The sequence below is a fragment of the Carassius carassius genome, chromosome 28, assembly GCF_963082965.1.
Source record: "Carassius carassius chromosome 28, fCarCar2.1, whole genome shotgun sequence".
Lineage (NCBI taxonomy): Eukaryota > Metazoa > Chordata > Actinopteri > Cypriniformes > Cyprinidae > Carassius > Carassius carassius.
In genome coordinates this window covers 22869140-22886248 of record NC_081782.1, presented here as the reverse complement: position 1 = coordinate 22886248, position 17109 = coordinate 22869140, and the positions used below count along the sequence as shown (strand labels likewise).

Below are 17109 nucleotides of genomic sequence, written 5' to 3'. Positions count from 1 at the left end.
TTTCTATGTATTCCCTCACATTGTTCCAAACCTGTGTTGGGGCAGGATGGAGTTAAACTTTGAAGAACATTGGCCCCGCAGTAGCATTATTGGATATCCGTGATTTAAAGAGTCTGAAGTAAACCAAACAAGCCTTTCAAACTAAACATTCCTTCAAAAAGCACAACTATATGACACTGGTTTTTCATACACGACACCTTCACACACACGTATGCCAGGAATAGTGACTCAGCACATAAAACATTCATCATAACAAGGTGTAGACTGAAAGAAAGGATAGTGATATACTTCAAGCTGACAGGAGGAAGAGAAAGGTTAAAAGAGGTTTATTGCAAGACTAAAGGCCTGGGATGGAATGTGCTCCGAAATTACATGTCCACCGGCCCTTTAATGTGAGTTTTTTTGGTACTACATTTGGAAATGCAGGTCACATTAGTGCACAAGAGAGGCAGAGCCACCCTGTCTCGCTCACTCTCCACTGAAGGAGTTCCACTGACTAACAAGTGGCACCAGACTTTGGCCTGAAGCTCTCGGATTCCAGTAAACGTTTCATTATGCAATCTTTAATGAGTGTCGCCTTATCTGAACTCAAGCGAAAGCGCACGTTAAGGAGCCAGAGCCTGAGTGGTTGACTGAGGAGCACTCTCTTCGTCGCTTTGGCCTAGCCCAGCTTTTACGGTTGAAAAATAACAGCCAAAGACCCAGTTTATGCAGAGTCATATTTGATTAAGTGTAGTGACCCATGCGTAAGCACAAGCGACAGCTGGAAGAGACGCTGTTGCCAGGATGCGAGACGAGGGAAGGGGTGAGAACTGAGGGGAGGTCAGGGCTTTTGGATGAATGCAAGTATCCTTCATACTCAAGTACAAAGGCTGACTGCACTGTCCCAGCAGGAGCTTCACAAGCAAAACACAGATTTCCTTCGGCCAAAATATGTGGTTCTTGGAATGATATTACATCTAATGTTTTCAGCTCTTCAAGGAATTCTCTTTCTCGCAGTAATAGAGCAGAACACAATGTGAGCATCACAGGGAGCAGTTTTTCAGAACCCAACTAGTGTCCTCAAAGAAAAAAGTATCTTTAAAATGGCATTAATAAATAAATATTCAATATTTATGTGATTGCATAATGTGCAATGTAAATATTTATTTATGACTCATTTATGTGTTTATTATTAAATATTAATTGATTATTAAATAAACTTTGTTTTTGGTTTTTCGCCAACTGAAAACTTTAACTTTAGTTTCGGTAAGAATAGATTTTGCTGCATCAATTATATAAACTGTATCAGAGTCAGGTGGAATCTGCACATTTTCTTTCAGATTATTTCCAGTGGGCAAGCATCTGCACAACACATTAACTTTAACTTTTAATTATACACAGATAATGTTTCTTTGTTCAGAATTCAAATTTAATAAAAATAAATATACCAGTCAGACTTTATAGGCTAGCTTAATATACAATGCACATTTTTGTTTACAAATAATTTTTAACCTTCAGTATATTTAAATTCTAAGTATAATATTATAAAATTTATATTAATTAATTAATAAATTATTATTATTATTATAGTATGGTTACTTCTATATCATAACTGCATTACATTCATATTCCAATCTTATCATGACATGACATCCACAAAATACCTTGTACATATTTCTGAGCCACACTGTTTTCTTAGATGGCTGAAGTGAATGTACCTGAACTGAGGTCTATGTTTTGAAAACGGTTTTCAAAAAGTGTCAGTTGATTGGAGGATGGGTTATCACAGGGGCAAAGTGTGACGTACCACAGGACAGGAAAATCGATTGCGGACATCAAAGAGCGCTCAAGTGATTGGCGACAGAGACCTGCATCAAACATTTACACTGCGAGAGTGACGTATGTTTCATAGATATAGCAAGAGCAGGAACAACACAGAACAGATCAAACTGAACTGTCTAAGCATGTTTATTTAGAAACACTCAGAGACCTCATATCACGTGTTAACTTTCAAAACCAACACATGCTAGAGCAACTAAAGTTTACCACTCTTCAGACAGTTATACACTCACGGCACAAAACAAGAGCCTCTCTAGAGAAAGCATCAGACTCATATGCTTTGTCATAGCTTGTGTAAACTCAAACTAGACTGAACCTGTGGATTAGTGGTTATGTGTATGGTAATCCATAATAGATGAGTAAAAATGATGAAATAAATACAATAGAACAGCAATAATCTGGTTCAAAATCTGTTGAAATATGTTCAACAAATGTCCCTTGATGATAAATGACGTGCTATGGACGTTCTCTGCGGAGAAGATGAGCTATCATGTCAAGTTGCTCAGAGATGGCTGACTCACTAGGTTCCATTTCCTATTAGTAATTTGTCATTCACTAAAATCTAGAAGGAAAATTCTCTAAACAATACGTCTAAATGCGACAATTTTCTCTGTAGATATCACAACAGTTATTAAAGTCAGAATTCTAAAAAGTATGTATGATGACAAATATTTTATTTAATTATATTTATTATTATTTAACAAGTTGAATATATTCATATTCATATGACAAATATTGTATACATTTTTTATTATTATTTACAAACAAATGATGTATTCTTAATGTTATATATATGAAATGTACAATGTTGTATTTTATTTAGATTTTATTTATTCAGAATATATATATATATATATATATATATATATATATATATATATATATATATATATATATATATATATACATATATATATACAGTACAGACCAAAGTTTGGAAACATTACTATTTTTAATGTTTTTGAAAGAGGTTTCTTCTGCTCATCAAGCCTGCATTTATTTGATCAAAAATACAGAAAAAAAATGTAATATTGTGATATATTATTACAATTTAAAATAATTTATTTTTACATTTATTATACTTTAAATTATCATTTATTTATGTGATGCAAAGCTGAATTTTTAGGATCATTATCACATGATCCTTTAGAAATCATTCTAATATGATGATTCATTATCAAATTTGGAAACAGTTCGGCTGCTTAATATTGTTTCAGAACATGTGATACTTTTTTAGGATACTTTGATGAATAAAAAGTAAAAAAAAAAAAAAAAGAAGCTATGTTTTTAAAATATAAATATTTTGTAATAACAATATACACTACTGGTCAGTAATTTGGGGTCAGTAATTTTTTTTCTTCTTCTTTTTTTTTAAAAATAAAATCAATACTTTTATTCAGCAAGCATGTGTTAAATTGATAAAAAGTGATAGTAAAGAAAATATATTATTAGAATATATATTATTAGAATTTTTTTTTTGAATAAATGCAGTTCTTTTTAACCTTTTATTCATCAAATATTTTAGACAGCAGAACTGTTTCCAACACTCATAATAAATCAGAATATTAGAATGATTTCTAAATGATCATGTGATAGACTGGATGTTACATGTGACACTGAAGGCTGGAGTAATGATGCTGAAAATTCAGCTTTGCATCACAGGAATAATTTTTTTTTTTAAGTATATTCAAATAGTAAACTATTATTTTAAGTTGTAATAATATTTCACAATATTACAGTTTTTTCTGTATTTTTGATCAAATAAATGCAGGCTTGATGAACAGAAGGAACTTCTTTCAAAAACATTAAAAATAGTAATGTTTCCAAACTTTTGGTCTGTACTGTAAATATATATATATATATATATATATATATATATATATATATATATATATTAAATGAAAAATAGAGATCATATTATAACACACACATATATAATTATAAGCTACCTGTCATGCTACCTTTTTATCATAAAATAATTATCTGAATAAATATGTTTTTTTATTATTATTATATATTAAATTCAAGTATATTATAGCAAGTATCCAACCAGAACAACAATATTAAATCAAATGTCAATCAATGTTAAATCAAAACATTGATTTAACTGAAGCTAAAGAGTCAGTAAATGTAAGATTTATCTCAACCGATCACTGAGGAATGTGTATTTAGCATCTGGTATTCAATTTTCCTTTGAATGGTTTTCTGTTTCCCTTCACTAAACAACCAACGTCACCATTTAACTAATGCGCAGTTAGTCTTTTAGCACATCTGTTAGAATATAAATTTCACAGTTCGTGGACATCTTGTTACAAAAATCAGTGTTCTAGCGTAACTGACACTAGTTTTCAATGGATTGTGGGAACGGGATAAAATGTGTATGGTAACCTGGCTTCAAGAATTCACCCTTTGAAGGTGTGACATTAAACTGTGTGTTACTTTGTCAAAAAGAGTTACTTTATCCCCTGCCTGGACTGAAGCCCAGACTGCAGCATTACAGAGCTCTTCTCTGCTTCACAAACTGACAATTTAGCCAGATGATTCAGCACTGAAGGTTGATTGGGGGGTGTTAGGGCTGTCAAAGATTCAATTCTCTTGTCACGATCAGAGCGTGCTAGGAGCAGCGCTGATAGATTTCTCCCCCTCTCACCCTTGCTTTTTTCTCTGTCTGACAACCAGCTCTCTGGAGAAAACAAAGCTGGCAAAAAGTAAAGTGCCTGCGTCCCTGTGTCTTCCCCAAGAGAACTGACTGCCTGGAGAAAGATGCCTGCCAACATGTTACAGCTTACAGTTTAAGTTACAAGTAACATTCTTCATCAAGATTTTGGATAAAAATTCATATGGATGTAAAAGAGAAAGTTGTCCACAAATTTTAATAAATGTTTTTGATTTCACAGTCATGCAATACGACAAATCAACCATGCAGTCTCTTATTTAATGAAAAAAATCAAGTCTTATTGTCAATGTATTATTATTATTATATGTAAAATTTATATGTTAAATATAAAAAATAATATTTAATATGTTAAATATTAATTTAATAAAATATATTTTATAATGCAATAATTTATTAATTAAATATAAAATTAATATTTTTTTTAAAGATTATACTATTACGACTGACAATAATAACAACAATAGTAATAATAATAATATCTTATATACATAATAGCCTTTCGCCAACAAAGCGATGAAATTATATATTTGTCTGGTTGTTAAAACAATTAAAGACTGATGATTTTCAAACTTAGCCTCTCCTTCCTTTCAGCATAATGGTTTGGAGTGACAGAAGCTGTGCCCCCGAGGGACCCTTTAACTGATCATTACCAGCGCCACATTGTTTATGAGATCAGAATAAAATTGAACAGTTCCTGCGGGAAATTTCCTGTGGTTCTCAAAAACATTGCCCCATTATGAGTCACACGTACTGAGCAACCAATCACAGCACAGATCATATCAGTTTTACTACCACAAAACAAACACACACATGATTTGACATTGGGTTTATCAGATGTGCTTCCGATAAGAGTGGGAAAGGCGCTGAGAGCTGCCCGTGCTACTAAGAATTATGTGTCATCAGAGGTAAGAGAGGTTAAATGCACCCGTTTCCAAATGCATTCAGTCATCAGTTCATATACGGCTCTCCAACGGACGCACAAAAGCATTACAATTGTGGAATGCTGGCACACAGACACACAATAAATCAGAGGGTGGAGCGGATCTTTCCTTACATGTGTAAACTGCCATGCTTGCATACTTGGCAAACATCAGTGGGGTATTGACAGTTAATCCCGCGGATATTAATAGCGTGTGGTGTGATGATGCACTACACCTAACAACACAACTTTAGATCCACTTAATGAGGTTTCCATGGATATAAAATCACTGTTTTCCTGTTTCTCCGGTTGCCAGGGTGGTTCAGGCATACTGGTGGTAAGACAGCGTGTCACCAGAACTGCTTTATCTTGTGCTAGTGTTTGACGTCTTGATCTTCATGACACATAAACATGACCAAAGCTCAGTCTTATGGATCTGGGTCACACTTACGTTGAACTCTTCTTTGAATGTACGAAAAACCTCAACCTCTAGTCTGTGAGGTGTCTGTCTTTTTTCTACTATGCTTATTCGGTTAATTAAATCAATTAATATAATATTTGTTTCCTATAACGGAATTTTTCTTTTTGGAAAAATTTAAATAAGGTGAAAACCCGATTCTCTTGATTAGGGAGGTTGCGATAAATTCATCCCGGTCTGTTGAGAAAATAACTATTTTAGTTATGAGGTGATGATTTCATATGAATTTGTACAATGTGATTTGTAAGAAAATGTAGTTGGAAAAAAAAAAAAAAAAATTAAGGGCTACCCCTAAATTTAACCATAAGTGGGCAGATTGTATGAAAAAGTACTACTGAGGTTTCATACACATTAATAATAGCCACCAATTTGCCAAAAATAGAAAAAGTTTTCTAGAATTCATTCATTCATAGAATTTTCATGAGTTTGTTGGATGAATGCAGCCTTATCTCCATGCTAGTCTAAGTCTGTATCTGGGCCTTGAGGGGTCTTGTATTGGTTTAGGGTTTCTTGATTTAGTCCTGACCTCAAGCTGTGGTCACATTTACCATTGTTATGCAAATGGTGCAGGTGAAATACAGTGTCATATGCTAGTCATATAAAATTCACTGTGCTCTTGGTATAAAAGTGATATCTGCCTGAGCTGTGCTTCAGACTTCACTACATTATTGACAATAGACAAACTAGTGAAACAAAATTTCACTAATGTGACCAGACCTTTAGGGGGTTTTGTAGTGGTCTGGAACATAAGGGTCTGGTTTTCCAAGTTTTTGTCTTGTCCTTACTTCAACTCCAAAGTCTTTGCTGTCAGCAGGCACCTATAAAACACTTGTTACTCGGGACCTGTCATGTGACATGGGTCAGCACTTGAACTATTGACTGCAGTGCACCACCTTCCCATGGCCTGCATGTAACGAGAGGCATCATCTGTCCTACACGACAATGAATGCAGACTATTGACAATCCCATGACAATCCTAAAACAATAAGTGAAGGATGCATAATAATCAGCCCCCTAAACTAAGCAATTGGGTCACGCGGGACAGCAAGAATCTATACCAACTAAGCAAAACCCAAAAGTTCGCATGACGCGGGGGCGTTCACACGTTTTTGTTTTCATAACAGCTGGATGGGAGCGCATCTGAAGGGGAACCATGGTAACCAAGACGCGTTTATAGAAGTTGAACTGTTTGGCGAAAAACCCAAAAACACGAGGTGCAACCGACTGACGCACGAGTACAGAACAAAACTGAAAACATACCTTCCAACCAGCGGAGCTGTTACTATCCCCCTTGTCCTTAAAGTAAGGGACGCTTTTCACCATCCAGTCGTAGATCTGAGACAAGGTGAGCCTTTTTTCGGGGGTGCTCTCGATGGCTTTGGTAATCAGGTCCGCGTAAGACATATTTCCCCAGGCGTTGCGTCTGGACGAGCTGCTCTTGCGCTGAGCGGCTGCCGCGGCTGCGGCGGCGGCTGCCACCGGAGAGGAGAGCACAGGCACCTGTTGCTGGTGGCTCGGGATTTGTTGCTGGTGGATGCAGTTCTCCTGGCACTGAAAATCGCCGCACAGCATGAGGGGCTTCCGATCAGGGTAGTCCTCATTCTCTTCCAGCAAACTGAGGTTGTTGATAAAGTCCGTGTTGCTGGAGGGCTCCTGCTTGACGGACGGAGCCGGGGACGATGTGTTGGAGTCGGCGGCGGCGGGGTTGGGGAACTCCGGACGCGGCAGCGGCCAAGTACAGGAGCGGGGTCTGGAGAGCGGCTCGAAGTCCGGGTCGATATCGACCATCTGGTTTTGGGCTGCTTCAGCCATGGTACCAGCAATACTGTTTGTGTCTTAAAATGTCACATATGACAGTCAAAATAAAATATGACGCGAAACGCAAAAGAACAAACGGAAAGAAAATGCAGTTACTTTAAACTGACTTGGTTACATTGGAAGCGTCACAACGTGGCTAGAGCGGAATCAGATTGGTGTTGTTTTAAAGTTTAGTAATCCAGTCCAGTCCAGTATTATGCGATAGTCCTGTTGCTGTAGCTTGTTCAATGTCTGTGTACCAAAACTGTAAGTGCGCTTACTGGAACTCACTATCATATGTCACCCGACGCCGCCCACTTACCTGATTGACAAGTGCCGACAGCCAATCACAGGCGCGCGTTTGAAAGCGAAACAAGCAGCGTTTTTTGTCCTTTAAAATCTAGTAAACAAACTTTCACGGAGTTTGGATGTTATGAAAACCATCTCGATTTTGATCGAATGGCTTCTAGCTCCATTGTATTGCTTGTTCATACACATACGCACATAGTTCTCTTTGTTTAATTATGTTAATTAAACTGAAAGAGAGAGAGAGAGAGAGAAATAGAAACAGCATCGACGCTTAACTTTCCAACCAAGGTGTTTTCGTTTACCACAGCGGTTATAACGAATTATTTTTTATTATTATCGGTCCTTTTTTTAGGAATATAATTAGTGCTAGATTTAGAGGATCAAATAAAGATGGAACAGATTTTTTTTTTTTTTGCTTTTCTTGAAGATTGCTCAGGACTCGGATTGAGGTCATTCCACCTGGAGATAACATTTAATTTAAAAGTCTGTGAAAGCGATTTTGTGCATATACAATAAAGCGACGTTCACTTGCAGAACGCAAGCTTCTAGAGGGCACATTAGTCTGAAGTAATGATAAGTAAAGATAAGTAAAGTAAATGATAAGTAAAGATAAGATCTGTCTTATCTGTACATAGTCTGTACATAGTTTGGATGCTTAGATAACTGTTACTATACTCAAGGCTATTATGCCATCTAGTGTTTAAAATACATAAGTGTCCCTGGTATTTGTTTTGCTCGAATATCGCGTTTGATGAAGTGACCTTGTGTCACAATCCTTATGTTGAGTCAACAACTTCTGCAGGATATGACAGCAACACGACCGCCTTCTCTTATTTCCAAAGCACATGGTTCCAGGAAGACCCCACATGACGAGCCTTACACACCCATGTCCCGCGTGTGTGGCATGTACACACCTGTGGAGCTGATCGAGGAAGTGCGAGTGTTAGTACCGGCTTCAGGTGTGTTTTTCGCCAGTATTAAGGAGTACTTCTTACACAGGACGTGTTGTACCGAGGCTCTTCAACCAAGCACATTATTGGATATAGTCTGAAGGCAGTCAGTTATCCATAAGGAGGGACGGTGAGTGTGAGAATACCTGCTCTCTCCGGTCGTGCAGAACATATGACATTGCAGTAGATGAGTTTAAAGTTACTAAGACATTCTGTTCTTGGCATGTGAATGTTGGGACATGAGGTGGTTAAGTTGGTCAGTGTTGGGCTCAGTGGGTCTCTTTACCTCTCATGGGGGATTCCCTTTAAATCTACCATAATACCATGTTCTTACTTAGACACTAAACTTATGTTCTGTGAGGACTTTTTTTTTCTTTCTTTTTTTTTTTGTAATACGCATTTTGGATGTGTGGGACCAGGACAGTACTTCTTAATCTGGGTAAATCGGAGTAAAATCTGTTGTCCTCTATTTTACAGGAAGTGATGCAATATTGAAGAAGTTAACTATGGCTCCACATCCTGTCACTCAGGCCATCATTGATCTGTCAGCTGGAGCATGTGGTAACAGACTTTTACAGACTATTATTAATTTCCTTTGTCTACATTAACTACTGTAATATATGGGGGGTTAAATACCATGTACTCTATTTTCCACCTGCCTGATTTGCACACATTTTGCATTATGATGGGAATTTTATTACAGTAAGAAACCAGAAAGGTTGGTTATTTAAAAACATACAGGCATTTTCTGCACTGTTTCCTCTCTTCTGTCTTTTTAAGGTGGGCTTGCATGTGTGCTAAGCGGGCAGCCCTTTGATACAGCCAAGGTGAAGATGCAGACTTTTCCCAGCTTGTACAGAGGCTTTGTCCACTGCTTCGTCTCCGTCTATAAACAGGTTGGACTGCGAGGGCTCTATCAGGGCACCACACCTGCCCTCATTGCCAACATTGCTGAAAACGCTGTGCTCTTCATGAGCTACGGCTTCTGCCAGAATGTTGTCCGCTTTGTTTCAGGACTGGACCAATTCACAGAACTCAGGTGAGGTACCATTACAGTAAAGTGCTACAAGTAAGACATACTATTGTCCCACTGAACATTAAACTCGAAAGCACAAAAATTATGAAAATCTATCATAAAAATGAATTACCAAGAAGACAGCATCATAAGTATAGAGCAGCTAAGCCTTTGGGACTCAAAGGCCCCCAAATTAAAAGTAAAATGTACATAGTGAAAGTGAAAAAAAGTGAAAGTGAAGTGACATTCAGCCAAGTATGGTGACCCATACTCAGAATTTGTGCTCTGCATTTAACCCATCCGAAATGCACACACACAGAGCAGTGAACACGCACACACACTGTGAGCACACACCCGGAGCAGTGGGCAGCCATTTATGCTGCGGCGCCCGGGGAAAAATGTTATGTTGCCTTGTCAAATAACAAATAAATAATATATAAATAAAATGACTGTGGTAAACTGTATATGCACTATATGGACAAAATAATTGGGACACACGTTGTAATTAGCCTACTGAATTAAAGTGTTTCAAAACACATTGCCACTGGTGTGTACCTAGACACAGTCTGCATTAACAAACTTCTGTGAAAAAAAATTCTGAAGAATAGTCTATTTTTAATGCCACTTTTTTTAAAGTGGAAGTGTATAGGAACAGCAGCAACTTAGCCATGAAGCGGAAGACCATTTAAAATCACAGAGCAGGGTTTACCGAATGCTGAGGCAAATGGTGCATAAAGGTCAGCAATGCTCTACTGATTCCATAGCTGAAGAGTTCCAAATCTCCACTGGCATTAATATCATCACACAGGCTGTTCAGCGGGAGCTTCATGGATTGAGTCTCTATGGCCAAACAGCTACATGCAAGCCTCATATCACCAAATACAATGGCAAGTATCAGCTGGAGTAAAAGCACGCCACCACTGGATTCAGGAGCAGTGGAAACATGTTCTGTGACAATAACGCTTCTCTGTTTGCCGGATGTCAGGAGAATGTCACCTGATTGCATTGTGCCAACTGTAAAGTTTGATTAAGGATGGAGAGTGGTATGTGACTGTTTTTTTGGGCTAGGCTCCTTACTTCAAGTGTAGGAAAACCTTAATGCCTTACTCTACTAAGACATTTTGGAGAATGCTTTGTTTATAAATTTGTGGGAATAGCTGGGGGAGGGCCCTTTTCTCTTACAGCATGATTATGCCCCAGTGCACAAAGTAAGGCCCATTAAGTCATGGTCAGATGAGTTCAGTGTAAAACCCTGACCTCAACCCCATTGAATATGTTTGGAATGAACTGGAACAGAGATTGCTAGACAGCCTTCTCATCCAACATCAATGCCTGACCCCACAAATGATCTGCTAGATGAGCAGACAAAACTGACCACATAAACACTCCAAAACCATGAACAAAGGTTTTGGCATTAAAGAGTTTTTTTTCTCCAAAAATGTCAGAAACACTCATCTATTACTGAGTAACATTTTCATGTAACATTGTATTTACATGGGATATGATTGTACATTAACATTAATGGAAAACAAAATTATATTACCACAATACCATGTCCTAAAAACATTTTGGTCCTTATTTCTTAGTGCTTGTCCACATGCTGGATAAACTGTAAAGATACAGTATGACACAGAATCATGCTCTTTTAAACACATGGGCTGTTAATATTATATACTGTATTTGGTGTGTAATTCCGATGTGCTTATGTTTCACTAGTCCACTCAATATGCATGATGCAATTCAATCCCCTAGGACAGATGCTATGTCATGTGACCCATGGCCTGCGTGTTCAGAGCACCTTTCTTTACTGGATAAACATTAGATGTTTATAGTCAAAACAAGGGTTACAGTTTCTTTCATGTCACATATTAAAATACTGTGTAAAACATAATATTAATGTATCCCAATAATGAGATCAAATGGCAATACTATGGTACTTTAAAAAAGGCTAGCATGGTATTCACCATGGGATATTTATGAACCATGATATTTTATATATTCTATAAAAGGTATTTAAAAAAATATGTTAACTTTTTGTTGGTGGTGTGTTTTGGTTTCTGTTCAGAGAACTGAAGTTTGTTCCTATTGTTTCTGTTGACCTTCTCATGTCCTTTTGAGTTATCCTGTGTATTTATACTCCTAAGTGATTGTGAGTTATTGTCTTTGTGTTATTGCAAAGCTGTTTCACTGATGTGTACCTTTTGGATTATTCCTCATCCTGAATTGCCTTCTTGTTTAAAAAAAGAGCTGCACTTAAAGGCACAATATGTAAAATATTTTGTATTAAAATATCCAAAACTACTAGAACAGTGTTATATATTTTGCTAACTTGTGTACTTACAGTATCCCAATTGTTTCGAAGAAAGTTTAAATCGAGACTCATAAGCAATTTTAACTAGGGACACAGACCGTGTCCATAGTGTCATTGCGTCGCCTGTCAATGACGTCATAACGCCTCGATTTTGTTTTGTAGAAAACATGGAAACACCATATACGCTTCAATATTTTTTGCATTTTAATAGACCAGTGACGGCCGCACAGAGTAGTATTATAACAGAACTTTCAAATGTATCTAGTATCTAAAACAGCTTTTCCAACCTGCATACGCACGACTGGAAGGAGCGGAAGCGGTCAACTGTGGCATAATAAAAGCTCTGCTGATTTCGAGCCATGTGTTGCACTCATTCAGCGGCCTTGTTTCATTTCATTGATTTAGGAGTCCCGTTGGATTGTATCGGGTGTGGGGATGACAACTCCCATGATTCCACACTCAGTCACAGCGTCATCAAACTATACCTTTGTTTATTTTGAATATGCGCCCTTTAGTGGCAAAAAATTACATATTGTGCCTTTAAATTCTTGTCTCAACAGTTAAGCCAAACCCCATTCACCGTTGGTGAGGTGGATCACAGGCTCCCAGCCATTCATCGCACCTGCCATGGACCCCAGGACAACACCATGCTCTACACAGACCCTAGCCTGTGGCCACGGCCACCATGGACCCTCAGCTTAGTCTATTCTAGAGCCAGCGCCTTTCACCCAGTCCATCCCAGAGCCAGCACCTGCCACCCAATCTATCCAGGAGCCAGAGCTTATTGACCCACTGGGTTTAAGTCCCACCCCTAAAACACTTCCTCCTCTGCTGGCCCCATCCAGCTCTATTAATTCACCGGTCCTGTCCATTTGTGTTAATTTTATGACCCTTCCTTTTCCACTGCCCTGCATCATAGCCTTAATGGTTGTGTCCTGGGCCACTGGTCATCCTTCTTTGACTCTGACACGGTCCTCTTTCTCCTCCGGTTCTTCTCAGCTTGCTCCACCAGTACAATCACAGTCTCCTGATCCACCACAGTCTCTGAGCTGTGGAATCTAAAAAGACCCAACCCTCAGGCCCAGACACCTCCACCTTGGGCTTCCAATTACCTGACTCTTTCATGGTCAGCAATCCCTAAAACTCCACTGTGGATTTCCATTCCTCTGGCTCTTCCAGGTGTTTGGTGAGGGGAATACTGTCATGTCCACTTTGATTTCTGTTGAAGAACTTAATTTCATTCCTGCACTTCTATTGTGAACAAAAAGTGTGAAAAAAGTGTGACCACTAATCTATAATGGTCATAATTAAGTTATTAATCCTCTTAATTTTACAAAGCAGTGTTAAATTAAATTTTTTTTTCCAGAAAATGTAAAAATTTAGTAATGTTTTTTTTTATGTTACTATTGACTCAGAAATGGTGTTATATCTTGATTAATATGCAGTGATTCATATCACATTTGATTCAGCGTGAAATGATACATGAACCATAATAACAGTGTCGGTGTGACCTCCCCTAAAGTTCAGCAGTGTGTGTGATTATTAGATGTATTGTGTGTTTCAGTGATGTTCAGAAGGCCTGCTCAGGTTCTGTTGCTTCTATCTTCTCCTCTCTGGCTTTATGCCCCACTGAACTGGTTAAATGTCGGCTGCAGGCCATGCATGAAATGGAGGCATCCGGCAAGATCGCCAGTGGACAGAAAAGGTTTGGTTATGTTTTTTTTTTTAATATATATTTTTTATTCAAGTTATATTTGTTATATATATATATATATGTCAATTAAAAAAAAGATCAAATTGCTTTTTCAATTAGACTCTTATTTTTCTCATGCAAGCATTTTTTTATGCACAGGTTGTGACAGGCCTTGAGAATTCCCTGAATACCTGTTTCTACCAGTCATCATTTACTTACCCTCATGTGGTTACAAAATGTGTTTGCATTTTTTTCCTGTGGGATTCAGAAGACAAAAAAGCCCACTGAAACATTTCTCAAACTTTTTATTTATTTAGTTGTTTGTTGTTCCACATACAGTTTAGGAATTATATGAATGTGTGTAAATGATGACAGAATATTCATTTTTGGGCAAGTTAAACTCTTAAAGGGGCTAATGTTGGATGAAGCCATCTAAGTTCAGAGTGCCTATAATGCCATTGAACTCGGACAATATGATGTGAAATCATAATTCTCCAGTAGTTTGGATCTTGCTGAAATTCCTTTCTCTCTTTCAGCACAGTATGGTCTGTTGTGAAAAATGTGTTACGGACAAACGGACCTCTGGGTTTCTATCAGGGTCTCACCACCACTATAGTCCGTGAGATACCTGGATACTTCTGTTTCTTTGGAGGATATGAACTCAGCCGCTCAATGTTTGCCCAACACATGGGAAGAGACAAAGAGCACATAGGTCAGTCCATGAGAAGGCCACTTAAAAACCTAAATTCTGGCACAATATATTAATGTCATTGCAAATTATGTTTTTTGAAGAATGTCCAAGCTGCTTTTTCATTAACTTCAGTCTTCTGTGGAACAGAACAGCTTGGATGATTCTTCCAACAGGAAATTCTCCTCTGTATCCATGTTTCTGACAGGTGTTGTGCCCTTGATGTTCAGTGGTGGTTTTGGCGGTGCCTGTCTGTGGTTGGTTGTGTACCCCATAGACTGTGTGAAGTCTCGCATCCAGGTTCTGTCTTTAGCAGGGAAACAGGAAGGCTTCCTCAAGACTCTTATGGGGATTTTACGAAATGAGGGTGCGATTTCAGTATTTATCTTTGTTTCAAAACCTGTGCAATACTGTATGTAATATTTTGTCCGTCTCTGTGATTGATAAATTCTCAACACAGGAAACTCAACCTATTGTTCAAATATAGTTTACTGTTACCTAGGCTAATACATTATACTTTGATACGCCAAAAACTGCACAGTACAATAATATTGAGAAAACAATCACTTTTTGCGAATATCTTTTAAGTATCAAATGAGAAATACATTATGAAATGCATTTTTAATCAGAGGCTTAATGCCCATACAAACCGAGGGGCGTGTGCCTCCTCAGGTTTCTGAGGATTTTGAATGCAACTTTCAAAAGACAAACAATAAATATTTTTACATTTGACAATTAAGTTCCTTGATCATTGCATGTTTAAAATTAATACAGGAGATGGGTCATTTTCAGGAGATCTGACTTATCTTTAATGTCTGATATGAGACATAATAGTCAGAAAATCTGGTGGTGATTTCATGAATTACTTTCGCCATTTTTTTTATTACATACAAAACAGAAAAAAACTCTATAAATAATGCAGTATTTCTCTGTAAATATAAATAAATAAAATAATAATAATAATAATTTCTGTAGTGTTTGGTTAACGATATACTCTAAATAACAGCCAAATTGTTAATCTTACAGATATTGTTAGTAAGTTTAAAGAGTTGCATAAAATTTAACGTGAAGAAAAAGTTTTTTCTTAGAACACTGCAATACAAAATAAATCATTTTGTTTGATCATTTTGGTGTCCTCATGTAGTACTATACTGATACACTTGATATCTGAATGTTAAAATTAGATGTTAATAGTAATTAAATAATTAAATGGGAATATAAGCCCATGCATGTTAAATAATTAGGTAAATGTATTTTATTATATATATATATAGAAAATTGTTTTTCTGAATTAATAGAGTAAAGGCTACTGTGCCTGAAACAGACAAAGCTGATCATTTAAGATCTTTTAAATGATCAACATGATCAACAAAACTGCTAAAAAACCTGATGTACAAAATCTATTGCATTGTCTGACAGTTTATATTCTGCCATCTTGTTTGCAGGAGTGGCACCACTGTATTCCGGTTTGACCCCTACTATGATCCGAACATTCCCTGCCAATGGAGCTCTCTTTTTAGCCTATGAAGTCAGTCGCAAGATAATGATGCAACAGTTTGAACACTGAGTCCAGTCTTTTTAATGCCATATTTGGTTGCTTTTAAAACATACTTAATGATGTCTTGGTATAAGCATATCTGAACAACTTTAAAGGCTAAAAAGGCCTGTGTTTGACAGATGTGTGAACAAACAATACTGTATTTTAATGTTTTTGATGTTTTATAAAATGCACTCCTTATGTTGCAACCTCTTGGACTTTAACTACACAAATACAACCACTTTACAAACACTTTAGCTTCACTGTCATTTTCATTTAAACATGATTAAATATTTAGTATATTTTAAAGTGTAAAAACAGTTTATTTAGAAATTAAATATTAATTTATTAAGAGTTTTATCAAATATTTGGAATTATTTACAAAGTAATACTATCAATATTAAATTAATATTTATATTGTATTAATGAAAGAACTACAACTATTACCATGTTAATTTAAGGATATTTTTTTATATCTGTTTATTAACACATTTATTCATTTATATTATTGTATTTGTTTTTATTTAGTTTTCTATTATTAGTTATTTACTTTTAGTTTGGAACTCCATAGAATGCAGCTCCTTTCCAAAGGGAAAAAAAAACATATTACAAACATTTACAAATTTATAGAATTGGCTATAATATAAACTTTCATTATGCTATTTACAACATAATCACTCCCGTCTGGTGAGTTCACAAACTTCTGCAAATGGATGACTGAATCAGTGAGATGAATTAAAGAACCTAATAATTTAAATTTGATAATTTTGGAATGGTCAAACTGTTGGTGTGTCCCTTGTCCAAAGTTATTTTATAGTATGAGAATATGCTACTTGTAATGTGTTTTTGTAGTATTATGGTGTGTTCGCCCCCTTTACCCTATTCCAAACAGTACATTAGTTCACTTTTAAAAT

General features: G+C 36.7%; 2 protein-coding genes across 3 annotated transcripts in view; one reads left to right on the top strand and one right to left on the bottom strand.

Annotated features, from left to right (window-relative positions):
- Positions 1–7969, bottom strand: part of LOC132108216 (forkhead box protein O1-A) — a 46173-nt gene extending 38204 nt beyond the window's left edge. The window contains exon 1 of the mRNA XM_059514852.1: positions 7156–7969. Within this exon, the coding sequence (XP_059370835.1) occupies positions 7156–7707 (552 nt within the window). The 5' untranslated portion in view covers positions 7708–7969. The remainder of the gene's footprint in view (positions 1–7155) is intronic.
- slc25a15a (solute carrier family 25 member 15a) lies at positions 7110–16490 on the top strand. Of its 2 annotated transcripts, none has more exons than XM_059514853.1 (7): positions 7110–7240; positions 9429–9512; positions 9732–9990; positions 13842–13982; positions 14507–14682; positions 14867–15025; positions 16104–16490. In XM_059514853.1, the coding sequence occupies exons 2-7, from the start codon at positions 9458–9460 to the stop codon at positions 16223–16225; spliced, it is 912 nt and encodes a 303-aa protein (XP_059370836.1). In that variant the 5' UTR covers positions 7110–7240; positions 9429–9457; the 3' UTR covers positions 16226–16490. The 2 variants fall into 2 exon arrangements, with proteins under 2 accessions (XP_059370836.1, XP_059370838.1); XM_059514855.1 differs by lacking the exon at positions 7110–7240 and adding an exon at positions 8738–9081.
- The last annotated feature ends 619 nt before the right edge of the window (positions 16491–17109 follow it).

Excerpts from the sequence above, each read along its gene's own strand:
- slc25a15a (XM_059514853.1), top strand. The coding sequence starts at position 9,458 with ATGGCTCCACATCCTGTCACTCAGGCCATCATTGATCTGTCAGCTGGA. Across the intron at positions 9,513-9,731 it reads TCTGTCAGCTGGAGCATGTG|GTGGGCTTGCATGTGTGCTA; the intron begins GTAACAGACTTT and ends TGTCTTTTTAAG. Across the intron at positions 14,683-14,866 it reads AAGAGACAAAGAGCACATAG|GTGTTGTGCCCTTGATGTTC; the intron begins GTCAGTCCATGA and ends TGTTTCTGACAG.